A 23,501-nucleotide genomic window follows, 5' to 3' on the forward strand; every position below is an offset into this window, starting at 1 on the left:
CTTTCATATTATTTCTGTCGTCCCTAACATTAAAGAATTCATAGAAAGCATTTATACCTCCGGCAGGGAGTTTGATTCTTTAAGCTCAATCATGTTTCTACGCGTTGCTTCTTATAAATTTAAATGCATTGATAAAGTCCATTTACTAACTAACCAATTAAAAATTCTTGTGGTGGTTCGAACATTCTACACGTATGTGTGTGGTTAGGATTCGAGAGAGACTCGGCTTTTATCGTTGGACCTTGTGGTGCATGTATCTTTTTCGTTTACTTCCAATTTAGAATTCGGCGGATTCTATTGGGATTTAGAGTAAATAATTGCTTGTAGAAGGTAAAATATATTCGCATATTTACCAAAAGAAAAAAGAAGAAAAAACATTGAAGATGGGGAGGGTCCATACACTCTAGACCACGAGTCGAGAGTGGAGTACAGTTGGTTGGCGCACTTGCTCTTGACAAATGCTGTGGACATAGTCCCTCCAAAATTTAATTACCATTATTCTTTTTCCTTTGTACCTAAAACTATACACCAATCAAACATCGTTAGAAAGTGTGAAACGTTTTCGGTAGTTAATACATGAAAAAAGATTGTTGACCAAAAATATTTCTGTAATTAGAACGTCGACCAAAACATGTATGATGTATAGTCAATAGTCATAATAGTTTACATCAAATGTGTGATAACATTATGAATAAAAATTCTTACAAGAATATTATCTTCTATCCTTTTTTTTTCCCACGAATATTATCTTCTATTGAGAATATTGAAGTTTTATAAAGTGAGACGATTGATTGGTCCTAGACTCCTAGCTTTCAATTTTAAAGCAATTCGAACTCTGAACCCAAGAACAACTCTGAATCCTTAATCACCTCAATCTCAAGAACAATAGTACTCCTATTAGATTGAGATGATTAAAGGATTAGTAAAAAAAAGTAATTAAGAAGGAGATAATGCATGCTTAATAATTGGAGATAGAGAGAGCTGATTAGTAGATTTCGAGTGGTAAGGATTTTAAGCCATGTGATCTAGTCTTTCTCCTTCTCATCTACTTATTTTTAGCCACCTCAAACGCATCATCAAGTTATTAGTAGATAAATTACTAGTCTTTTTCACCTAAAAGACAAATCTTTCAACAAACGGATGAGTGACACTAGAAACATTTGTTCACATAAGAGAGACGTCTTGTTTAAATTATTGTATAAACCAAAGGTGAGCGATTTAAGTGTTTGCTTAATTGCCGTTATGAAATTAATTAATAATATCCCCACCGCTAAATAGAGATTAGAAAGTAAAATAAATATATTTGTTTATATGAAAAAAAGATAACAAAAATAAAAGAGCAAATATAGTGATGTCACCATCATCAATCAAACAAAATGATACTAATGATGATGATGATCAGATCATTCATCGCTGGAGCTGCTTTGAAGCTCCATCATGCGGCAAAAGTCTTCGAAGCAAACAAAACCGTCGCCGTTTCTATCAACGGTCGCTATCATACGCACACACTCATCTAACGTGCACCGTTCGTCACCGATCACTCCAAAGACTCTGTGCAACTCCTCCGCCGATATTTTCCCGTTACGATCCGCGTCGAAGTACTCAAACACCTCTCTCAGCTCCTCCGTCTCTACAGATCCTTGCCCTGACGTACCAGCTACACGGCTAGCAAGGTCTTCGAGGCTGATACAACCACCATCGTCGTCTCCATCTCCGTCGACTTCTTTAAGCATCAAGCTAACCTCTTCTTGACTCGGCGGTTCAGGGCTTAACCTGCTAAGAAGCGCAGCGAGATCTCCTCTAGAAACAACGCCGTCGTCGTCACGGTCGATGAGTTTAAACGCTTGGACAAGCTCGGTGTAAAAATCTCCGGAGCTTTGAGGGAGAACACTGATGGGAGTAGCGGTTGGACCTGGTTTGATGAGGTTACCGTAGGATCCATCGGAGGAAGAGGAAGAAGCATTTGAGCTGAAGGAAGAAGGCTCAGATCTGGAGACTGAAGCTTTTGATTTGGAGCGGAAGAGACGTTTTGGGCTGATGCGGCTGAGGCTAGCGGCGAGCTTCATTATCGGAGAAGAATATAAAGAGAGATATAGAGAGAGAGAGATGAGTTTTGATTCTTGTTGGCTTTGATCTCTGGTTTGAGAGGAAAGAACGAGGAAGGAAGGGTATTAAATGGGAAGAGAAAGAGAGTAGCCATGGCAGCTTCCACGAAGCTTCCTAGGAGAGAGTAGTGGTTTCGTGTTTTTTTTTTTCCTTTTTTTTTTGATACTTACATATATATATATATACTCTCATGAATCATTCTTTATTTATTTATTTTTATTTGATTTTTTCTTTATTAGGTTGATTACATTTTTTACTACTATAATGACTCTCCGATTCATTAGCCGTTTTTAAAATAGTTTCAACGTATCTGTTGGGTAGGAAACAAATATTACCTAATTTAATTATTTAGTGTTTTTTTGTTTAAAGCTGATTTTTCTCCTAAACATAGTTGGAGTAAAAGAAACAAAAAAAAAAATATGTAATTGTCTGATTACTAGTACATGGGATTATGTTTTGGTGTTTTGTTGGATTCGATTTAAAATTTATGGGTTCTGACATCGTCATTGGTATGCAGGTGCAGTGGTCGTCTAGTCATGCCTCAATGTTTTTGGGGACTATGGTTTAATTTGTACTTGGCGTAAAGTTTGGTTCATGTCTCTTTTTCGTGACACGCGAAAGCATAATCAGTGAGAAAATTGTGGTCTTCTTCTCTTTTTTTTTTGTAGTCGATCAATATTTTGTTCCTTCCAAAAAGGCATATTGTATTGTGTAAATTTCTCAACATTTGCATGAGTCCTTTTTTAGTGGTTACCTCGGCGTGGCCAAACACGTTGTGTGTTCTTTTTTCCGTCAAAGGATTTTTATGAAACCAAAAGTATCGACAGCATTAGCAAAACAATATTAATTCAACTTTTTCGGCTATAAAAAAGTTTGGGAAAAATATCTACAGAACGTAAGACGCACTACTTGGTTTGGTACGGCCGTGACCGCCTTTCGTCTTAAAAAAACAATTTGTGTGTAGAGAAATGATAACAAAATTTGATCGAACCGACTAGTTTATAACTTTATCTCTTGTCATTTCGAAGATATTATAAAATTGCAGCAGATAACAGATTGATACGAGGCAAATTAAGAAAGTCTTTCTATTTTAGCTGCCTTCTCAGTATTTGAAGAAACTTTTATAAGGTTAATATATATATTGGAACTAGAGCCGCCCCAAGTAGTACGTCTTATGAATTATGTATGAATCTCTCTCTACTTAAATCTCTCTAGTGTAGCATTTTTGCAAGCTATGTACTCCTTCGTCCAAAGACAAATTCTTACAATCAAAGCTTCTAGACCATCATTACTAGAGGTTATTTCCCCTAAATTCTCTTATTAAAAATTAATAAAAAATTATAAAAAAAGAGAGAAAGAAAGCAACCTTGCTCAAAGTATTTAGGGAAGCAATGTTTCTCAGCCTTTTTTCTAAATATGTCAGTTTTTTATAAATTATATATTAAAATATATTTTTTTTGAGTAATCGTAAATTGGTTCTCCCGCTGATGATGCTCTAACTAAATAACAACTATTCTCCCTTTGGAAAGTCAAAGTGATTGCTTAATGGATGTTACAGTTTTGGATTCTGCTTCCATCTCCGAGAATTGTGCAAGATTTCAAAGATAGAAAACATGACGCAGAATTAGTGATTCGGATTCATCAAGCATTAGAGCAAGATTATTGCACATACTCGACCAAGGATGAGAACAAAAAATAAAATAAAAAAATGATAAAAAGGTGGAGAGAAGAGACACTAGTATCTCTGCCCAGATTCTTATAGACACTATAGACACTGAATCTCCCACATGTTTTCATATGATTGGTTGTATAAATTAAAAAATAATAAAACAATTTAATTCAATTAAAATATTATTAATTATTTTTCTTGATACCCCAAGTGGTGGTATGTGCAATAAGTATGGTCTTAGAAGAGTTAACAACAACAAAAACATTTTTTGATCTGTGCGTATATCATTTTTGTGCGGGGACCATGCTAATCTACTCCCAAAGAGATGCATATGGTTAAGTGGTTGAAAGAATCATCATGTGATTGACGACTAGAGTTCGAATCTTCATACTACGATTTCAATCATTGTAGGCCACTAGAAGTCTTAAATGGCAAGAGTGCCCTTCTTGTCGGTTGTCACAAGTCTTAAATAGAGTTTAAATGCTGAGACTCCGGCCAGATTATGGAAAAAAAAGAACAAAAAAACATCAATACGAATCTTATTGTATAAGTATTACTTGTAAACGAAGTATCCGTACAATGTTAACGATTACAAGATCTTTAAACCTCAAGGTCGGGGCATGTGACTTGGGCCTAGTATGTACATGTAATATGAAATACTCTTATTCTCGTTGCTAAACAGATGCAAACACAAATGACAATAGGTGTATATCTAAAAATGGAACATGTAGTTGTAGATCAGTCTATCAGAGGTTTTTTTAGCTTTGAGATTGACAATAAGTGGTGCAGTAATCTTTTTCAGCCCAGCAAAGAGCTGGCGTTTTGGGGCAGCAATAACAGCCGCCTTCGAAAACATTGTTGCAATCGCCAAGGAAGCATGCAGACATATCCACTTTGTTTGATCTTCCTATCCTTGCACCTACATATTTAAGTTGAAACACACATCAACTCAACTTTTTGATGGCTCTAAAGCAAAGAAATATTTAGTAAACAGTATATATGAGCTAGACAACTAATTATACATACATTGATGTAGAGCCAATAGAGAAAGCAATAGTATGCAGACGAGAGATGCATGTGATGATTTCATGGTTTGAATATCATTAAGGGATATGATGTTTGTGTGTTTTTAGATATCTTACTGAGTTGTTGTAAAATCCAAAGCGTAATCTTCTATATATATAGAGGAAATAGAGAGCTTAAATCAGGTAATTTATGATAATATATATTTTTCTGCGGTCATGATCTTTGAGCTTTCCAAATATTTCGGTTTGTTTGTTGTAATAGGACTGATCTTAGAAGCTTTGTCAACAGGGAACCTCTTACTTCAAGCTTTTAACAAAACCACTCTCTTGTTCCATGAAAAATCAATAAACGATTGCTTCATGGATATTGCAGTTCAAAATTCAGTTTCATCTGCCAGGATTTTGGAGCTTTCAAAGATCGAAAACATCACGACTTTAGCGATTCGGATTTTATTACTTGTGAAAATGTAACCATACATGATACATTGCAACAATTCTTCCTCAAGACGCTCTCGCACAATTCTTAAACCTCAAGAAGGATGCAATGAGACTTTGGACCAAATTTTGTATTTAAGTAAGGGTCGTCTTATCCTCGTTTCCAAACAGATGCAAAAACAAATGACATACACCGAAAGGCCAAAACAGAGCACATTATTAGTGGTCATAGATACAACTTCATAACCACCCTCAGCTTTCGTTCCTAACTCTCAATATCCCAGGGATCATCAACTGTTTTTGTTGTAAATTGGAGACCAGACGATGACGGTTATATTCTTGATTCATGTGGTTTTCAATTTGTAGATGTCTATGCATAAGCCATAAGATAAGTAAAAAAAAAATGTTCATATTTAAACCATCGTTGCTTTATTCTTCTAGTTGTTTCTAGATGCGTGATTAATGTCAAAGGCGTCAAAAGCAGATCAGATTAAAGACTTTTCAAACCCTAACCAAGCTAGACTTTTTCCTCAAGCAAAACTCGTAAAGCCCAAGAAACTTCAAAGTCCCATAATCACTCTGAACCCCTTATTCCACATTCTATATATAAAACGAAATAAAAGGAATACAAACCACACGAGAAATACTTAAATACACACATTCACAAAGTTGTTGAGTTTCGTTCGATTTGATTTCAATGTCGGGTCTTCTTCAGTTCAATTTTTTCCCAACCGATTTCTATTATCCAAAGCCAAGTCGAGTAGAATGTGTCGACAAGACTAAACCTTGTGTTCAATCAATGTCGACAAACGGATTTAAGAAAGATAATGCAATTGTTGTGGGGATAAAGAACCAAAACGGTTTGATTCTTTATGTCAACGGCGAAACAAAACGGTATGGGTCGTCGCCTGATGATGCATCTACGTTTCTTGAGTCCTTCCTCTCGTAATTATGACTTCGCCAATTAGGCTTTTTATTCATGGGTCATGCCTGTTCTGGATGTTATGTTGTTTGGATTTCTTTTCAATAGATTTTTGTGATTGTAATGTTTATGTTTGTACTAGTTGCAATAACTTATCATACTAATCTTCATTCCCCTTGATAACAGTTGCTATATCATTTTCATACTAATCTCTTATTCGCCCTGATTAAAGCCATCACCAAACAAACAGCAATAATGGAACCAAACTAGGGCTGGGCATTCGGGTAACCCGTTCGGGTTCGGGTATTATCCATTCGGGTTCGGGTAAACGGGTTTAGAAAAATAGAATCCATTGGATATTTTTAGATATATGGGTTCGGTTCGGTTTGGGTACTATCAGGTTCGGGTCGGTTTGGGTTACAAATTTTAGAACCCGATTAGTACCCGAACTACCGGGTACCCGAAAAAATATAATTAAATTTAAATAAATTTAGTTAAATTTTGACTTACACACTACAAAAAAAGCTTATTTTACATCATTTATTTTAAATATCTGCATCACCTTTAAATGATGTAAAAATAATTTGCATCACTTTAATGAATGATTTATATTTTGTTGATGCAAATAATTTGTATCAATTTATTTTAAACTGATGTTAATATTCAAAATATTTGTATCGATTTTTGTAATCGATGTTAATTTGCATCGATTGCAAAAAGTGATTTAAATTTCACATCGATTAATAGAAATGATGTTAATATTTTTGTTTCAATTATAAAAAGTGATGTAAAATATTTATATCATTTATAAATAATCGTTCAAAAAAAATAGTTTTAATTTCATAAATACTTATAATAATTGTATCACTTATGATAACTGATAGTAATATTTGTATCAGTTGAAAATAACCTAAAATGAACGTAATATATTATTTTAAAAACAAAAAAAAAATATATTAGTTTAAATATTTTCAGAAATTTCTGTTCATCCATTAATTGCTATGTCAAAATTTTCTCCTAAAATCACTCCTTTTCAATTGAAATAAAATCTTTGAAAGATTTTTGCAATACATCACTAAAAATAATAGAAATAAACAATCACAAACATGATTTAGCATCACATCTTTTTTCATCAATCTTGAAAACTTTCATTCTTTCTTCTGGTTCTTGTCTTCTACATGTAGTCATGATCATGATTATGAACCTTTGAATTATCATTGTAGTTGAGGACATTTATCTGCAAATTTAGATTACAGTAAAAAGAAAAAAAAATCTAAATTGTAGAATACTTTAACTCAATTAAAACAATAATTGTATGTAGAAAATTTTAGAATATCTTACTTTTGTTTTCCCAAACCGTGAAGACAAATACACAATTCCCAATTTTCTTTCTCGCCTATGATGGATTTAACTGCAAAACTGTTTCGGTTGTTTGTAACAATAACAACGCTCATGATGGATTTGCCGCCTGAGTAATGAACAAAAATGAGAAAATACTGAACAGTTAGCCATAGTTACGAAACGGAAACTCAAGAACAATAAAATAAAGAAGAGGCCAGAGAGAACTGAGAGAGATTTGGTACAAGAAATATTTTTGGAGATAATATAGTAACATTAAGATGGTTGTGGGCAGATAAGAAAGATCGTGGGTGAGAAAAGAAACAAAATCAGATCTTATATATTTTGATATTTTAAAAAGGAAAATTTGTTCATTATAAAAATTTTATTTTTTCAAAATCAGTATCTAAAAAAATCTACGATTGTAAATGAGAAACCCAATTATTAGGTTAGCTAAGATTTGTAATAATCCGAAGATAAAGAAACAATACATACAAAACAAAAAGAAAAATATTTTTTAGTTTTATTAGATATGTAATTTTCTTATATAATAATTAGGATTCAATTTTTTATATATTTATCTTCTAAATTTTCATTAATTTGTTGTCAAAAAATATTTAATTTATTAATGCTATTAATGTAATTTATTTTAGCATCAGTTTTGATTGATGTAAATTTTGTGTCGTTTTAAAAAAATGATTTTATTAAAAATGAATAGATACATCAATTATCTAAATGATGTAAATTTATATGACACAATATAATAGAAATTGAATCAATTTTAATTAATTGATGCCAAAATAGTTAATTATAATATCAGTTGTAATAATTGATGCTAAGTCATATATATTTGCTTCACTTATCAATAAATAATTTAATATTATATCATTTAGTTTTGTGATACAATTTAAGTGATACAACTTACACATTTTTTTGTAGTGACATAACAAAATATTTTAGATATTTTGATTATTTTTGATATTTAGGTATAAAACTAAATGAAATATTCAAAATTATAATCATAATTTTGGAGTAATTGCATTATATTAATGATAAATATTATAAATATGTTTATATGTTCGGGTTTAATAGGTACCCAAATGGGTATCGGATATTACCCGACCCTAACCTGAACTCACGGGTATTAGAAAATAGAACCCAATAGAGTTTTATAGGTAAACCTGTACCCAACCCGAACCCGGTTTTTCAGATCGGATTACGGGTTGGGTATTCGGGTACGGTTTTTATGCCCAGACCTAAACCAAACCAACCCATGTGGCCATGTGGATCGAAGACCATACACATTCGGTGAAAGTTCCACGCGGAACGATTCTATTTCTTTCAATGATATATGGACGAACCTATAATCATTGAGATATGAATTATGAACATAGAGAGAGATTTTTTTCTTCTAAAAGCAATTAAACTATGGCATAGAATAGTGTCTCCCCACCAATTTACATTCCCATTGTAAAAAAAAAACAAACAAACAAAGCCAGAACGTCAAAGAGACGAATAGTTAATGTTATGAACCGAAGAACATAAAACATAAAGGAAAGAGAATCATCGAGAGATCCAATTTTTTTTTAAATGCCCACAAATCAATTAAAAGGGTTTATTTGTTTAACCAAAAAAACCCTCTTACAATCAAATCCCGAAGAAGCTTTTAATAATGTAGAGAGACTCCACAATCAGAAGCAAGCATCCAAGAGACAACAACAGCACAGAGCAGCAATACTGCAAAACAAAAAAGTTACATTGTTCACACCTCAGTTTTTAATTGAACACAAAACAAACAAAAACTTGAACAAGTAAAGTACTCATAAACAAACACTCACAAACCAATAACAAGAGGAAGCAAAATCACAAATCTAGTTTGCTTTTAAACATACAATGTAGTAGTAACCAGTACATGCTAGATGCAAAATTCACTAAACCAACATCAGATTCACACTCTTTTCATGTTAAAAAACAAGAATCAAAGACATAAGGGAATATTCTAAAGTGAAGATATAGAGAGAAGAATATTATAGCTGTAGCACATGCACATATTTTTGATTCCTAACAATCTGTAATGAAATATTCAGATAAGGGAATAAAGTCAAATTATACTAATAAAAATGAGAGTGTGAGAGTGTGAGTGAGTGACTAACCATCCTTCAAGAAAGCCAGGACTGTTGTTCTGTTGTTGGTGATGCTGCGGTGGAGGAGGGTACTGTGGAGCGTACGGTGGAGGATAGCCTTGCTGAGGAGGATAGCCTTGTTGAGGAGGATATCCCTGAGGTGGATATCCCTGAGGGGGATAACCTTGCTGAGGAGGATATCCTTGTGGTGGATAAGCATCTTTCGGTGCTGGATATCCCTCAGGTGGATAACCTAATTACAATTCAGATCCCAAACACACAAAAATCACACATTAAATTCAGCATAATCAACAAACAAAACAAACAGATCTGATGATAAAAATTAACAATTCTATTAATTACTGATCGATTCGAAACCGGAATAAGAAAAAGTAATGGAGATAGAGGGTGACCTTGGGGAGGAGGAACACCAACGGGAGGTTGATTGTACTGGCTCATTGTTCTTCTTCTTGATCTCCTCTTTCTTCGAATTATGAAAAAAAAAAGTCGTAAGAGGAGGAGGAGGAAGAAGGAGATCACACGATTCACGAACCCTAGAGAGAGATCCAAAAGTGTGAGTTGGAAGAAAAGTTTATAGAGAGAGCGATAGAGAAGGAAAAGGAAAAGGAGGAGAGTGTTTTAAGTAAAACGCGTTTTTTATTCTTAATTTTAATTTTGGCAGTTATTTATTTTTCTTGTTTTTATCCATAACTTTAGCGTTCAATACGATGATAAAACGAATCAACAAGATTCACGCGGTTTCTCCACTGTTGTTTTTTCATTGGTTGTTTAATGTTCGTCCTTCTAGACTTCTAGTGTGTTGTGTTGTGTTGTGTCTTAACAAAAAATCTAGTGATGCCTGAATGAATTTGTCAGTATATATTACTTTTGATTTCTACTATAAAGAAGAAAATCAATAACTTATTGACTCTTTGACTTTTAAACATTACTACTAACTTGTTAAAAGATAGTATGTTTTTTGTAACATGATAATTAAATGCATACAAATACCAAAAATAATTGAAATTAGTTTTTCTTCTCTTGTTGATAACAACCATTCAAGCTCAGAGGACTCATAATAGAATAGAAGATAAGCCATCTAATTTCTTCTTTCATATTGAAAAAAAAAAAAAAAAATTATTCTTTCACATTTTTATACAACGGTTCTTATTGTATCCAGTGTTACACAATCATATCCCTCAAATTCTTAATTAGCTCAAAAGTCACTAATAAAGATGGCACCTTATTGAAATAAACTTCAGATCAAGATCAAAACCAATAATGCGCTTTTAATTACTCTCTTTAACTAACTTGCTCACACTTGATGTTCCTACAAATTATGTCCTGTTCGCACATTACCTAAGACGAAGCCATATGCTAGAATATACTTTTGGTAACACGATACACCATTAATCTCATTTCTTGCCCTGGTGAGATAGTTTAGCATGAAGATGATGAGAATATTGATAAGAAAACAATATGCTAAAAAGCACAAGCTGAGAACTACTATAATAATACTGCACGAGCGTTAAAAGAGTGTATTATGTGGGGTTTTATCTGCAAATTAGCAAATGCTAGAAAGAACTTCAATGTGAGTTGAATTTCGAAAACGATGGTACAATATTGCAATAACTAAAAGAGGGATAACTTTCTCTAAATCAGATCACCACACCGATCTAGTCTGGGAAAAAAAAAAGATAACATAATCATATAATCTCCTACTCTTGTTAACTTAAAGAAAGTATACAAACTATCATATTGGTCTAATCCAAGGATGTTCTTTAATTCAATCAAACTCCTCATTAAACAAGATATACAAGTTGAATGATTGATATTGCACGAAACCAATTACAGTGACACACACTTGACAAAATATGGCAGACCCCACAATCATGAGATCAAGCCAAAACCCGAAAATAACATCACTATTGAATATTCCTAGTCATCCTTAATCAATAATAATCTCCTCTAAGATATTTTCCTCTTCTAAATCGATCACAAGAACAACTTGTAAAATTAATTATCGATCAACTACAATATATGTGTAACCAACAACAATCTCTTAAACAAGTCCTACCGTCTTAGTAAGGAGTAGAGCGATGTCTGCTCAGTAACTAAAAAACAAATCATGAGTGGGTTAGGCCCATCTGTAGATAGTGGGCTTATACTGGATTAGGTTTCTTCCCAAGTCCTACCTTATCCTCTTCCGACCGAATTTAAAGATATTTAAAAAAAAAAGAATAAAAACAATTTTAACTTTTAGTGTGAGTAAGCCAACAGGATTGAAACGCAGCAAAAAAAGTCAATAAAAGCCAACAGTAACGCGTCAACACGTGGACGGCAGATTTACTCAAAACCATGTTAGCTATGGGTCCAGACCTGCCCACTTGTCTCTCATCTTTTTAATCATGCCCACGACTTTCCGAACCTTAGCTTCGTCACCGAACCTCACTTTATATATTAACTACTCCTTCCTTCTCATCCTCTTGCAACGTAGGTTCTGCTCATTCATCCTAATCCATTTCGCTTTCTTCAAAAAAAAAAAAAAAAAAAATCAACTTGTGCAAGTAGCATCCAGATATTTTCTCAGCCCCAAGGTAAAAAAGATCTTCTTCTTCTTCTTCTCGATTTTGATGGATGAATCAAGTGATTTGTATCTTCTGGTTTTAGATCTTTGTCATGATCGTGTTGATCCATGAGTTTGACTAGTTTTGAACATATGTGATGATGATCAGTGATTTGATTTATCTTTAGATCTCAAGTAAGCTGTGTTTTACCTGATCGGGAAATATACAGATCTATTGATTTCACTATGCAATCTGGATTTGGATTTTGATCTGAACTTGTTTGTTTTGTTACTGTGTGTGTAGATCTAGAGTTTGTTAAGAATGGCGATGGTATCAGGAAGACGATCTACTCTAAACCCCGACGCACCTCTATTTATTCCAGCAGCTGTGAGACAAGTGGAAGATTTCTCACCGGAGTGGTGGCAATTGGTGACGACTTCGACTTGGTACCATGACTATTGGATCAGCCAGCACCAAGGTGCTGATGGTTTCTATGACAACGGAGAGAATGAGAATGGTGGAGGTCATCAGGTCGATGTAGCTGATCTTCTCCCAGAATCATTTGATTTCGATGACATGGAAGATTTCTTTGACAATGATGCTTCTGCTGAGTTTGATCAAGGTTTCGATGGACAAATGTATTACCAAGCACAACCTTCTGAATTTGGTAAATTGGTTTTATGATTCTTCCCAATATGCAAAAAGCTAATCCAAGAATCAACAGATTTGTGTGAGACTAATTGTTGTTGTTCTATCTATGTATCATCATCAGGGTTGGGAAAGAATGGTGAGATGATTAGGAAATCAACTGGAAACAGGAGTCCTAGATCGTATGTAGAGCCGGCTAAGTATGCGGAGAAGCCAGCGAAATGGGGAAACCAGAGGGTTGCTGCTGCTCCCAGAAACATCCACCAGCCTCGCTGAATAAGAGAGAGGGTTTTGGTTTGTTGTTAAAACTAGTCAGAGCAGTTTGGGTCTGTATCTTATCTTAGCCACCACCAATGTACCTTCGTAATTTTCTGTAACTTTGTACCTTTATGATGTTCATTCCCAACTTGTTGTTATCACAAAAATGTAAAAACATAAAAAAAAAAACAAATGTAAACTTTCAAGAGATATGAGAACTAGAGTTCATTTCCATTAATGCTTAACCAAAAAAGAGACAAAAGTACATTTCCATAGAAAGCAAATTTCGAAGAAGAGTTTAGAGTTGGTTATACTGAATCCGTGATGGCTACAAAGAGGCAGTTGCATCAATAATATATGTTGCTTTGGCTTTAAGACCAAGAGAAACCAATCAATACTCAGATGTAAGAAGAAGCTTTTCACTTGCCAACTACTGAAATGTTGAGTTCTCGACCAACACTGGTTTATTAATGATTTTACAAGCAAAGACGCATTGATTCTTGGAACATACTTGAGACGCTCCTTCCTGATCTTTACCATACGTGTTTGCACTTGCAGACAGTGTCATTGTCAACCAACCACACCAACCTGAGACGCCCATCAACAGAACTCAGACATATTTCTGAATTTTATAACCCGAATTAGTAAAATTGCACCACACTCCACAGGTCGTCGTTTTGACATTTATATGAACTCGAAAGCGTTTTAAAACGCAGCGCGTTGGCATTTATGTTCTTTCCTTAACTGGATTTTTTTTGGCCATATCAAGTCACACTAGCTTTTTTTTTGACGATCAAACCCCATATATTAAATTATCGGAGATGACTTTCTTCGAAAGAGGCCAATTAGGTACCGACGAGCTTACATGGGAAAAACAGAAACCTCGTGCTCTTGCACATTTCGCAAGTTTATCGGCACGGAAATTATCCTCTCGGGAAATATATCTAATACTAAAATTAGCAAATCTATCTCTGAAATGAATAAAATCGTTCAATTCTGATGAAAAGGTCGACCAATCCTCGATATTAGACGTCATCCTTAGGAGGTCTGAACAATCCGTAGCAAAAAGGGCTTTATCCAAGTCCAACGCTAATAAGCACTCCATAGCCCAAATAAGGGTATCTAACTCTGCATGTAATGGGGATAAGCTTCTGCGCGATCCTTTTAGCCCCATGTGCAGGATTCTATCACCGATAGACGCAATCCAGCCATGCCCACTCCTATCCACCTCTGTATGCCAAGATCCATCTATAAAGCATACAATGGATTCTTGAGGAATTGGGATCGAAGGTATGCATGCTTCTACTACCGCTAGTGCTAAGTCTCTGTTATTTGCTCTTCTCCAAACTTCTTCTTCTTGGATAGCTTTCTCCAGTGTATCTTGCGGAGATTCAGAGATATTTTCAAACACTTTCTTATTTCTTGCCTTCCAAATGTACCACATCATCCACGGGAACATTCTCAAGTTTTGATCAGTTGCACCAGAGTCTCTGCCACGCCCATATAGAAAATCGAGGTTGCTATATAGGGAAGATGAAGGGAACACCATAGGATAGGAAGGGATTGTCGATAAAGCCCATACTTGACGTGCTGGGGGGCATTCAAATAGCATATGGTTTATAGTTTCCTCCTCCGCTCCACATCTAGGACAATCTTTATCTCTACCAATATGGCGATAATGCAGGCGTTGACATGTTGCCAAGCACCCAGTCACACATTGCCAAACGAAATGCTTAAGCTTCCGTGATGTTTTTAACTTCCATGCTTGCGCCTTAAGTGTCGTAACACTAGGTCCCTGAGAAGAGAGGTCGCAAGCAAGGCGAGAGATAGCTCTCGCGGCTTCGTATCCAGATTTAACGGTATAATTTCCAGACTTTGTCAGAGTCCAAGAATAGCCGTCCCTCGAGGCATTCAAGCTCGGTTTAATCCCCAAAATAAGGGTAATTTCTTTTGGGGGGAAGAGTTCCCGAAGACGTTCAATTTTCCACTTTTTTGTGTTGAAATCTATCAAGGTGTTAACACAAATCAAAGGATTTCTCTCACTAGTTAAACTTTGGGGTGGCCGTGCTGGCGTATCTGCGATCCATGGTTCAGTCCAGATGCACATATTAAAACCCGAGCTTATGGTCTTACGAATTCCGTATGAAAGAACCTGCTTTGCTGCCAACATGCTCCTCCAGCCATACGAAGGTCGATTTGATACTTGTATCTCTAATGGACTACAATATCGAAAGTATCTCCCTTTTAGAACTCGGCTAAGAAGGGAATCTGGATATCTCAGCAATCTCCATAGTTGCTTTGTCAAAAGGGCAAGATTAAATTCTTCTAGTGTTCTAAAGCCTAGCCCACCTTCCGAAAGTTGAGTACACAATTGCTTCCATGATATCCAGTGTAGTCCTTTACTGTCTGCTTTATTGCTCCACCAGAAATTGGCTATCGCGCTAGTTAGTTTTGAGCATATAGCTTTTGGTAAGAGAAAACACGACATTACATATGTCGGAATTGCTTGCGCCACTGATTTGATCAGGACTTCCTTGCCTCCCTTGGATAGAAATTTCGAAGTCCATAAGTTTACCTTCTTATGGAGTCTATCCCTCACGAATGCAAAGACTTGTGCCTTTGACCCATGAATCTTCTCAGGGAGACCCAAGTATGTACCCATGCCTCCTTCTTGTGCTATCCCAACAATAGATTTGATCTCTTGACGTATATGGGACGGGACCTCGGTTCCAAACATGAGAGAAGATTTGGAGAAGTTAATTTCTTGTCCAGACGCCTCACCATAAAAGCGGATTATATCGATAATTTCCTTGCATTGCTGAGGATCGGCTCTGCAGAAGAATAAACTGTCGTCTGCAAAAAGTAAGTGGGAGACACGTGGGCTTGCGTTCGAAATACGTAAACCCTGGATCTTTCCCTCTCTTTTTGCGTTCCTAATTTGAGCAATTAAGGCCTCAGTACAAAGTATAAATAGGTATGGAGAGATTGGGTCCCCCTGACGAATCCCACGTGTTGGCCTAATTCGTCCCTTGGGATCTCCATTGATCAAAATACGGTAGGAGACGGAAGTAATGCATTGCATTATCCAACCCACCCATTTTTGATCAAATCCCATTTTTTCCATCAAAGCTCTTAAGAAATTCCATTCCACCCTATCATAAGCTTTACTCATGTCCGTTTTTATTGCCATAAATTTTTTCCGGTTGGCCTGATTAGAACGGAGGGCATAGAAGTTTTCTTGAGCAATGAGGATATTATCTGTGATTAATCTTCCTGACACAAAGGCAGATTGGGTCTCAGATATAAGTTCCGGCAAAAACTTCTTGAGACGTAAGCTCAGAATTTTTAAGATGACCTTATAGCTCACATTACACAAGCTAATAGGACGAAATCTTGACATTTCACGAGGTCGTTCTCCTTTCGGGATTAAACATATATTTGTCTCATTTAGCTTGCCATCAAAAATTCCTGAGCTAAAGAAGTTCTTCACCATCTTAGTGAGATCACCTTTGATGGTTTCCCAAAAATTTTGAAAGAACAAAGCAGTCATCCCATCCGGTCCTGGAGCCTTTCCCGGATTTAGGGAAAACAAAGCTCGTTTGACCTCCTCTTCTGAGATTTCTTTTGTGAGATGCTCATTCATGTCAGGTGTGACCAATGTAGGTACATCCTTTATGGCCAATGTGGGTTCGCTCGCATTCGAGGAAGAAAATAGATTGTCAAAATACTCCACCGCTACTTTTTCTATCCCTTCTTCTGTATCAACCCAGACTCCAAGTTGATTAAGGATGCCAGTGATCTTGTTCCTTGCCCTTCTTTGTTTTGTGGAAGCGTGGAAGAATTTTGTATTTTGATCTCCTTCTGCAAGCCAAAGTTCTCTGCTTTTTTGATGCCAATAAGCTTCCTCTTCCCTATAGGCTTCGCAGAGCTGCCATTTTAGGTTGAGGAGAGTTTTCGACGATGCTTGATCATCTCCATATGTCTCATCAATCTTTTCTTGAAGTTCCTTAATCATCTTTTCTGAGTTTGTTTGATTATTTTTCTTCCAAATGGAGATTGCTCTTTTACAATTTTGGATTTTTTTCAAGATGGAACGTTCAACAGAATTGTCGTCCCCTCCCCATCCATCTACCACCGCCTCTTTGAGGCCTGGCTTACCAATCCACCTCTTGTCAAACATAAACCTTCTCAAAAACTTTTTTGGACGTGTAAGAATAGATGCAAGGAGGGGACGATGGTCCGAACCCCACATCTTCATGTACTCCACATTAGTGTGGGAAAATATATTGTGCCACTCTTCATTTCCCATGGCTCTATCCAAGCGACACCGAATCTTACCATTTGACCGTTGACCAATCCACGAAAATTGGTTTCCTTGGTAAGGGAAATCAATGAGCCCACATGAATCAATCATAGCACGGAAGGGTAGAAAGGAGGTTTCCGATCTTTTTTTACCCCCTCTTTTTTCATGATTCCCTGTTATTTCGTTGAAATCTCCAATAATAAACCAAGGCTCAGATCTCGAGACTCCAATACGCATTAGTCTTTCCCAAACATAATCACGATTTCCAGGGACAGGGTCACCATAAATAAATGACATATAGACCCGATTTCCATTAATAATTGTTTCGATATCGATTAACCGGTCATCTAGTAATAAAAACTTTACCGGAAACTCATTCGAATACAATAAAGCTAAACCGCCGCTAGTGCCCTCAGGCTCAACGGTTTGAAGGTTATCTAAACCTAAATCCGCTTGCACTTCTTGCAGATAAAACTTGTCATTTTTGGTTTCCAACAGAAATAAAAAGCCTGGTGAGTACATTACGACACATCTCACGCAGTCGGCGACGAGTCAGTTTAGCTCCCGCCCCTTGGCAATTCCATGCAATTGTTCTCATTTATTAGTTCCGGAGGGAGAATAAAACCCCACCGTACTAACTTTGGAACGATTGATTATAAGCTCTAGCAATGGCACCTTGAGACCGGGACTTAATAAGTAACGTTGCAAGAATAAGCATTCTTTAAAGGAAGATTTTATAAATGATCTCTCATTTAGTGAGGAAGTTATTACGAATTGGCAGATGCTATTGAGCTTTGGATACGTCCTCTTTACTAAACCGTCATTATCCCACTCCAAATAATTTGCAGTAGAGGCCCACCAAAAGGAATCAGTTTGAAATTTTCGGAGACAATCCGGCACGGAACCATGTCGTCGAAGCTTTTGTTCTCTAACGAATGTAGAGAAATCCAGCGATGGGAGCATCAGTATGTTAATCGGTTTTCTCCATGAGGGTGTGTCTAAGGTTGAAGCCCTTGGATTCACCAACTGACACCAGATGTTTGACCGATGAGAAGGGTGAGATCGAATCAGCCGAGTTAACACGAGTTTTATCGCCGACCCCAGATCCGACTTTGTTAAGAGGGTTGACATTCGATATGGTTGTTCCACCGGCGAAGAGCTCACCAGATCTAGAATTAGCTTCAAAAGAGGCATGGGCCAGCGGTTGGAACGAGGTCTATGACATCCCTTCAAACCAAGTGAGACATAAATTGATAAGGATCTGGCCGGTGACAAAGCGGGGTGAAGGGTAGGCCACAACTCATTCTTCATGTAATGAGGTCTCCGTTCCAATGAAAGGGACCAGAGGTAGGTAGGCGGAGATAGTTCCCAATTGAGAGTTTTCAGAAGCTCCTTCACAACTGTGAGAAAGTTTTTCGATCTGAGACCAAAGAGGACAAGAGTGTCAGCACCCAGTTGGAGAGGGAATGGTCTCACGAGGAATGCCGAGCTTGCCTTGGATAACCGGCAGAAGGATAGAGCAGAGTAAGGAAAGATCTCACCAGAAATCATGGTGGAAACAAAGTGGAAATAAGAGGAGCTTAAGAGATTCGAGCAGTCCTTATCACTAAACATGTCTTGTTCTTTCCATGAACAGAGAGGTGAGGTTGTCCTTGAGCCTACGGTCGATAAGTATAGAAAATGACTTAGCATTTAGCTAGAGAAAACATATGTAAGTCTTAGCATAATGCTAAAGTGATTCTTCTGCTTCATATGGGTTGAAAGAGAGAGAAGCGGCTCTGAACAGAGCTGTAGTTGGAGAAGGAGAAGGGAAATAAAAAGTAGTCTTTTAGATTTAGACCGAATTAGCACAGATCCGGGGAAAAACATATAACAGAAGAGGAGAGGAGGACGAAAGGGGCTCAGATCTGTTGTCGGAGATCTAATACATCACTTCGTCTCCGTCCGTACAGAGCACCGCAGGAGAGAGAAAAACCCTTGCCTCTTTTTCATTCTTGTAGGTATCATCTAAATATATTGTCCAAGATTATGAGTTTGTCTAAAGATAACATTTTTTTATTTAAAAAAGGGGGTATATAGTTCCAAATGTTTCTTCTTCCTCCACCAACCCCTCTTTCTATAAATTTTGTTTTCAAAAATAAAAGTTATAGTTATACTTTTTCTAAGATAATGCGAATAAAAATATAGACAAAACATATAATGACCATTGTTATCAAGTCACACTAACTATTAATTACGTAAATGCCCTTTGAATAAACTATTTATTTATACATTCGACGTTTCGTTTCGTTTCGTTTTTTCTGCAAAAGTAAAAAATTTCGAAATCCCGCTCTAAATTTAAATATGGCGCCGAAGAGGAGAGCATCGCCGCTGCACTCTCCTCTCTACCCTATCGGTAAGAACACTCACAAAGCCCTCGACTTAATTATTAATTCCCCCGATACTCGTGTCAGTTAAATGAACCGTCGTGTGTTTTTAATTTGATTTCTCAAAGGTGATTACGAGGTCGCAGTGGATGGTAAGAATTTCACCTGTGAATCATGACTCAAAAGCATTGAAATCAAATTTCCCAGGAACAACAGAGTGCAAATCTCAGGTTCGTGTCCTGGAATTTGATTATTGAATCCATTTTCATCTGTTAATCTTAGACGGCTTCTATGACAAAAAAATGTGTAGCAAATGCTAAAGTTCTCTCTTTTTATCTGCTGCTTAAGTAGTTCTTTTTTTTTTTTTTTTTTTTTTTTTTTTAATGTGCAGAGAAGGGTACAATGGTTTCCGCATATCCGAAAGAACACATGTTTCTTCTTCTTAATCCTCGGGATGAGGATGAGTTTACCAAATCTCATCTTCAAGTAAGTTGGTTTCTGACCAAAATCAGTTGATTTGATTCTTATGAGAAATAAAGGCATTAACTTTAGTAACTTAAACTCTTTCAGGAAGTGTTGAGGTTATATAGCAAAGAGTTACCTGACATGAGATACGCTTCAAACACTGGGAAACAATCTGCGTTTCTTGAGAGATGTGTCTCTAAAGGGTATAAATCTTCTCTTTATCATAAGTTCATAACCTTTCTTTACTTGTTTCAACTTGGACTGAACCCATTTTCTAATGCTCTACTTGAAAATTGCACTTATATTGCAGTAAGTATTGTTCATTGGTTTTGAAGTCCACGCTTGGTGGAGTCTCAGATGAGGTAATTAAGAACCTTTGGTTATTTTCTCTCGTTAGTTCTTCATCAGAAGCAGCTTAGGCCCTGGATGAATCTTGAAGATATGTATTTTCTATGAACTTTTCACAATTTGAAAAATCTTATGCATTTAGGAGTTTGCTGTTTTGTTCCAATAGGCAGAATCTGTTTAATCTACCAATGCATCCCGTTTTAGATTTTCTGCTTTACTGCATCTCAATTGATTATTTGGCGTGTGTTTTTTGTAGATCTTGGCTGCAATCACCTATCAAATAGTCCCTGCTGATACTCAGTATGCTGAGATACCTCTTGCTTCTGTAACATACACACACCAGAAAAAGGTTTGTTTTGGTCTTGACTCTTTGACACTTAATGTTGTAAGTCACCATTTAAACTTCTGCATTTCCTACTGGCAACAGTTTCAGAAATTGTATTGTAATAGCTCTTATTGTGCAATGCTTTTTACCTGAGGTCTTGTCTTTTAATAGTTCATAGTAAATGTCTATATATTGCATACCTGGATTAAGTGTTTCATAGAATTGTACACTTTATTCTCTTCTTTCTGCAACTGGTTTTACACTTTTACAAAAGATTGCTAGGAACCTCATCAAAAAAAGAAGACAAGATGGTTTTTAATTAATGCATTTTCAGGGCTTTGGTAAACTCATCTATGAAGAATTAATGAAGAGACTCCATAGTGTTGGCATCCGAACTATATACTGTTGGGCAGACAAAGAATCTGAAGGATTCTGGCTTAAACAGGTGATTATATGTTTATTATTCTTGGAGTTTATCTTATAGTTTGTTGGATGCAAACTATACCATCTTCTGATGTTCGGTTTCTTGTAACTCTTTACGAATTGTGCAGGGATTTATAAAGTTAGCAGAGGTAGACCACAAAGGAAAAGCAAAGAGGTTGCACATTAAGTCTAATATTAGAAAAGCGTTGTGTTTTCCCGGCGGTTCAACCCTCATGCTTTCTCATTTGAAAAAGGAATCGTCTCTTAATCCTGCAAACCTTGAGATTACCTCTTCATGGAAATATCAGTCTGAGGGATCTTTACAGTCAGCAAGAAATAATGGCACAGGTCCTGTGGCTGGAGATTCAGTTAAACTTGGAGAGAGCTTTGGTGAAAGCGTATATCTTGACTGTAAGCTTTTAAACTATTTTCAATGATTAAGACCCTTATTTTGTTTCAATTGTTTTCATCAAATAGCCTAAGAGAATGTGGATATGGATAGAAGAAGTAACTCACTCATCGTCAAGCATTTGAATTTGTTAAAAATCCTCTGAAGTTTCTGTTATAATGTGCCATAGGTCTCTCTGGTATTAGAAGTCCAATAGACTCGGCCACAGGAAAGGAATACAACAACGTGATTTCTGATCAAGCTACCACAGCTGATAGTGAGACCAAATGTTCCACACCGGGGTTGAAGAGATCTTGGGAAGCTTCACTGTCTTCTTTGCAATCGAAAAGGATTAGGGCAAACCAGAATAATGACTCTGAGATAGCAAAAATAGATTTGACTCTTAGCTCTGCAAAGCAATCGAAAGACGGTTCTTCCTCCGAAGTGGATATAACTAAGGATCCTCTGCCTACAATTTGCAAAAGAAACGTTGTTGAACAATGCAGAGCGGCGACTGGAATAGACGTGGAAGCTCGCCCAGATGGAGAAGACTATAGAATCTTGCTGATGGACATTTGTGATGAAAATAAGAGAGCTTGGTTGACAGAGGTATAGATACATTTCTATGTCATGTGTTCCCTATATTTGTTTTTTTTATTCACCTTATGTTGTCTTCTGAACAGGTAATAAGAAAACTTGGTGGTGTTGTGACCTTGGATGGTACAATGAGCACACATATTGTCACCGGAAAAGTCAGGAAAACTCTAAATTTCTGCACTGCTCTTTGCTCTGGGTTAGTCTCAAATTTACTGACATCATCATATTAGTGAAATTATGTGTAAATCATAGGAATAACGCGGTTTATGGTACATCATACTTGGTTGCAGGGCTTGGATAGTATCACCAAGTTGGTTGAAAGAAAGTTTTCGAGAAGGAAGATTTGCTAGTAAGATGAGACAAACATCTTATGAATTATTGCTCTCTGATGATTACACTTACTAGTAAATCCTAATGCTGACACTTTTTTTTTTGTTTAATAGATGAAGCTTCACACATACTGCACGACGAAGACTACCAGTTGAAATATGATCTTGATCTAAAAAGCACAGTTCTTAGAGCAAAAGCTAGACCAAACTCGTTGCTTAAAGGATATGACATATGCGTTGGATCCAACATTGAGTTACCTATCAAAACTTCATCTGCTATCATAAAATCCGCTGGTGGAAATGTAAGTATTAGTTTACCACTTCTTTCAAGTGTTCCACATTTGAATCCAAAACTTTGTAATTTATTTGGGGAAATCTGCAGGTGATCAGTGGAGTGAAAAAGGTAAAGGAGACATCAAAAACGATATACATAGGGTGCGAAGAAGACACAGTGGGGGCATTATTTGCAGCAAAGAAAGGAATTTGGACATTCAGCAGCGAATGGTTAATGAACTGTGTCATGAAGCAACAACTTGAGCTTCAAGTTCCTCAGTTTGTTGAGTCCTTATGATGATTCGAACTAGAGACCTCTATGATCTTTTTTAGCTTGGAAAAAATTCCACTTTATCTTTTATTTTTGGGTTTTATTATGGAAATGGTAGAGACATTGTAAGAACTTGAATGGGATAGGCTAAGAAGCTCAAGTCTCCCATCTATTCATGTATAAAAACAAAATTGTGTTACATACTTAAAAGTTAAAACGAAGGTTGTTCTAAGTTGTCTGGTCTGGCGTTACCAAGGACTAATTTACTTCTTCAGTTTCTGGACTAGACCGTAATTGCCATTAACACTTTCAAGTCAAAAGT

At 36.3% G+C, this 23,501-nt stretch overlaps 5 protein-coding genes and 1 long non-coding RNA gene across 6 annotated transcripts; 2 read left to right on the plus strand and 4 right to left on the minus strand.

Annotated features, from left to right (window-relative positions):
- Window positions 1-1,281: 1,281 nt before the first annotated feature.
- LOC104782628 (putative calcium-binding protein CML35) lies at window positions 1,282-2,917 on the minus strand. Its single transcript, XM_010507619.3, has one exon. The coding sequence runs from the start codon at window positions 2,064-2,066 to the stop codon at window positions 1,404-1,406; it is 663 nt and encodes a 220-aa protein (XP_010505921.1). The 5' UTR covers window positions 2,067-2,917; the 3' UTR covers window positions 1,282-1,403.
- Window positions 2,918-4,304: 1,387 nt separating this feature from the next.
- Window positions 4,305-4,927, minus strand: LOC109132619 (EMBRYO SURROUNDING FACTOR 1-like protein 4). The gene is made up of 2 exons (XM_019244383.2): window positions 4,802-4,927; window positions 4,305-4,694 (listed from the first exon to the last, which is right to left on the minus strand). The coding sequence occupies exons 1-2, from the start codon at window positions 4,863-4,865 to the stop codon at window positions 4,534-4,536; spliced, it is 225 nt and encodes a 74-aa protein (XP_019099928.1). The 5' UTR covers window positions 4,866-4,927; the 3' UTR covers window positions 4,305-4,533.
- Window positions 4,928-7,167: 2,240 nt separating this feature from the next.
- LOC147946334 (uncharacterized) lies at window positions 7,168-7,820 on the minus strand. The gene is made up of 3 exons (XR_015597622.1): window positions 7,741-7,820; window positions 7,499-7,625; window positions 7,168-7,394 (listed from the first exon to the last, which is right to left on the minus strand). It is a non-coding gene; the product is annotated as an uncharacterized LOC147946334 (long non-coding RNA).
- A 979-nt stretch (window positions 7,821-8,799) lies between these two features.
- On the minus strand, window positions 8,800-10,472 carry LOC104782629 (uncharacterized). Its single transcript, XM_010507620.2, has 3 exons — window positions 10,032-10,472; window positions 9,649-9,871; window positions 8,800-9,232 (listed from the first exon to the last, which is right to left on the minus strand). The coding sequence occupies exons 1-3, from the start codon at window positions 10,075-10,077 to the stop codon at window positions 9,187-9,189; spliced, it is 315 nt and encodes a 104-aa protein (XP_010505922.1). The 5' UTR covers window positions 10,078-10,472; the 3' UTR covers window positions 8,800-9,186.
- A 1,639-nt stretch (window positions 10,473-12,111) lies between these two features.
- Window positions 12,112-13,329, plus strand: LOC104782630 (protein EARLY RESPONSIVE TO DEHYDRATION 15). Its single transcript, XM_010507621.3, has 3 exons — window positions 12,112-12,215; window positions 12,489-12,852; window positions 12,958-13,329. The coding sequence occupies exons 2-3, from the start codon at window positions 12,507-12,509 to the stop codon at window positions 13,107-13,109; spliced, it is 498 nt and encodes a 165-aa protein (XP_010505923.1). The 5' UTR covers window positions 12,112-12,215; window positions 12,489-12,506; the 3' UTR covers window positions 13,110-13,329.
- A 5,924-nt stretch (window positions 13,330-19,253) lies between these two features.
- LOC104782631 (uncharacterized) lies at window positions 19,254-23,411 on the plus strand. The gene is made up of 14 exons (XM_019245019.2): window positions 19,254-19,390; window positions 19,704-19,789; window positions 19,889-19,990; window positions 20,152-20,246; window positions 20,331-20,428; window positions 20,536-20,587; window positions 20,830-20,922; window positions 21,233-21,343; window positions 21,450-21,732; window positions 21,900-22,318; window positions 22,393-22,502; window positions 22,597-22,655; window positions 22,750-22,937; window positions 23,018-23,411. The coding sequence occupies exons 4-14, from the start codon at window positions 20,163-20,165 to the stop codon at window positions 23,204-23,206; spliced, it is 1,686 nt and encodes a 561-aa protein (XP_019100564.1). The 5' UTR covers window positions 19,254-19,390; window positions 19,704-19,789; window positions 19,889-19,990; window positions 20,152-20,162; the 3' UTR covers window positions 23,207-23,411.
- The last annotated feature ends 90 nt before the right edge of the window (window positions 23,412-23,501 follow it).

This window comes from Camelina sativa, chromosome 4, assembly GCF_030686135.1.
Source record: "Camelina sativa cultivar CO46 ecotype springtype chromosome 4, ASM3068613v1".
Lineage (NCBI taxonomy): Eukaryota > Viridiplantae > Streptophyta > Magnoliopsida > Brassicales > Brassicaceae > Camelina > Camelina sativa.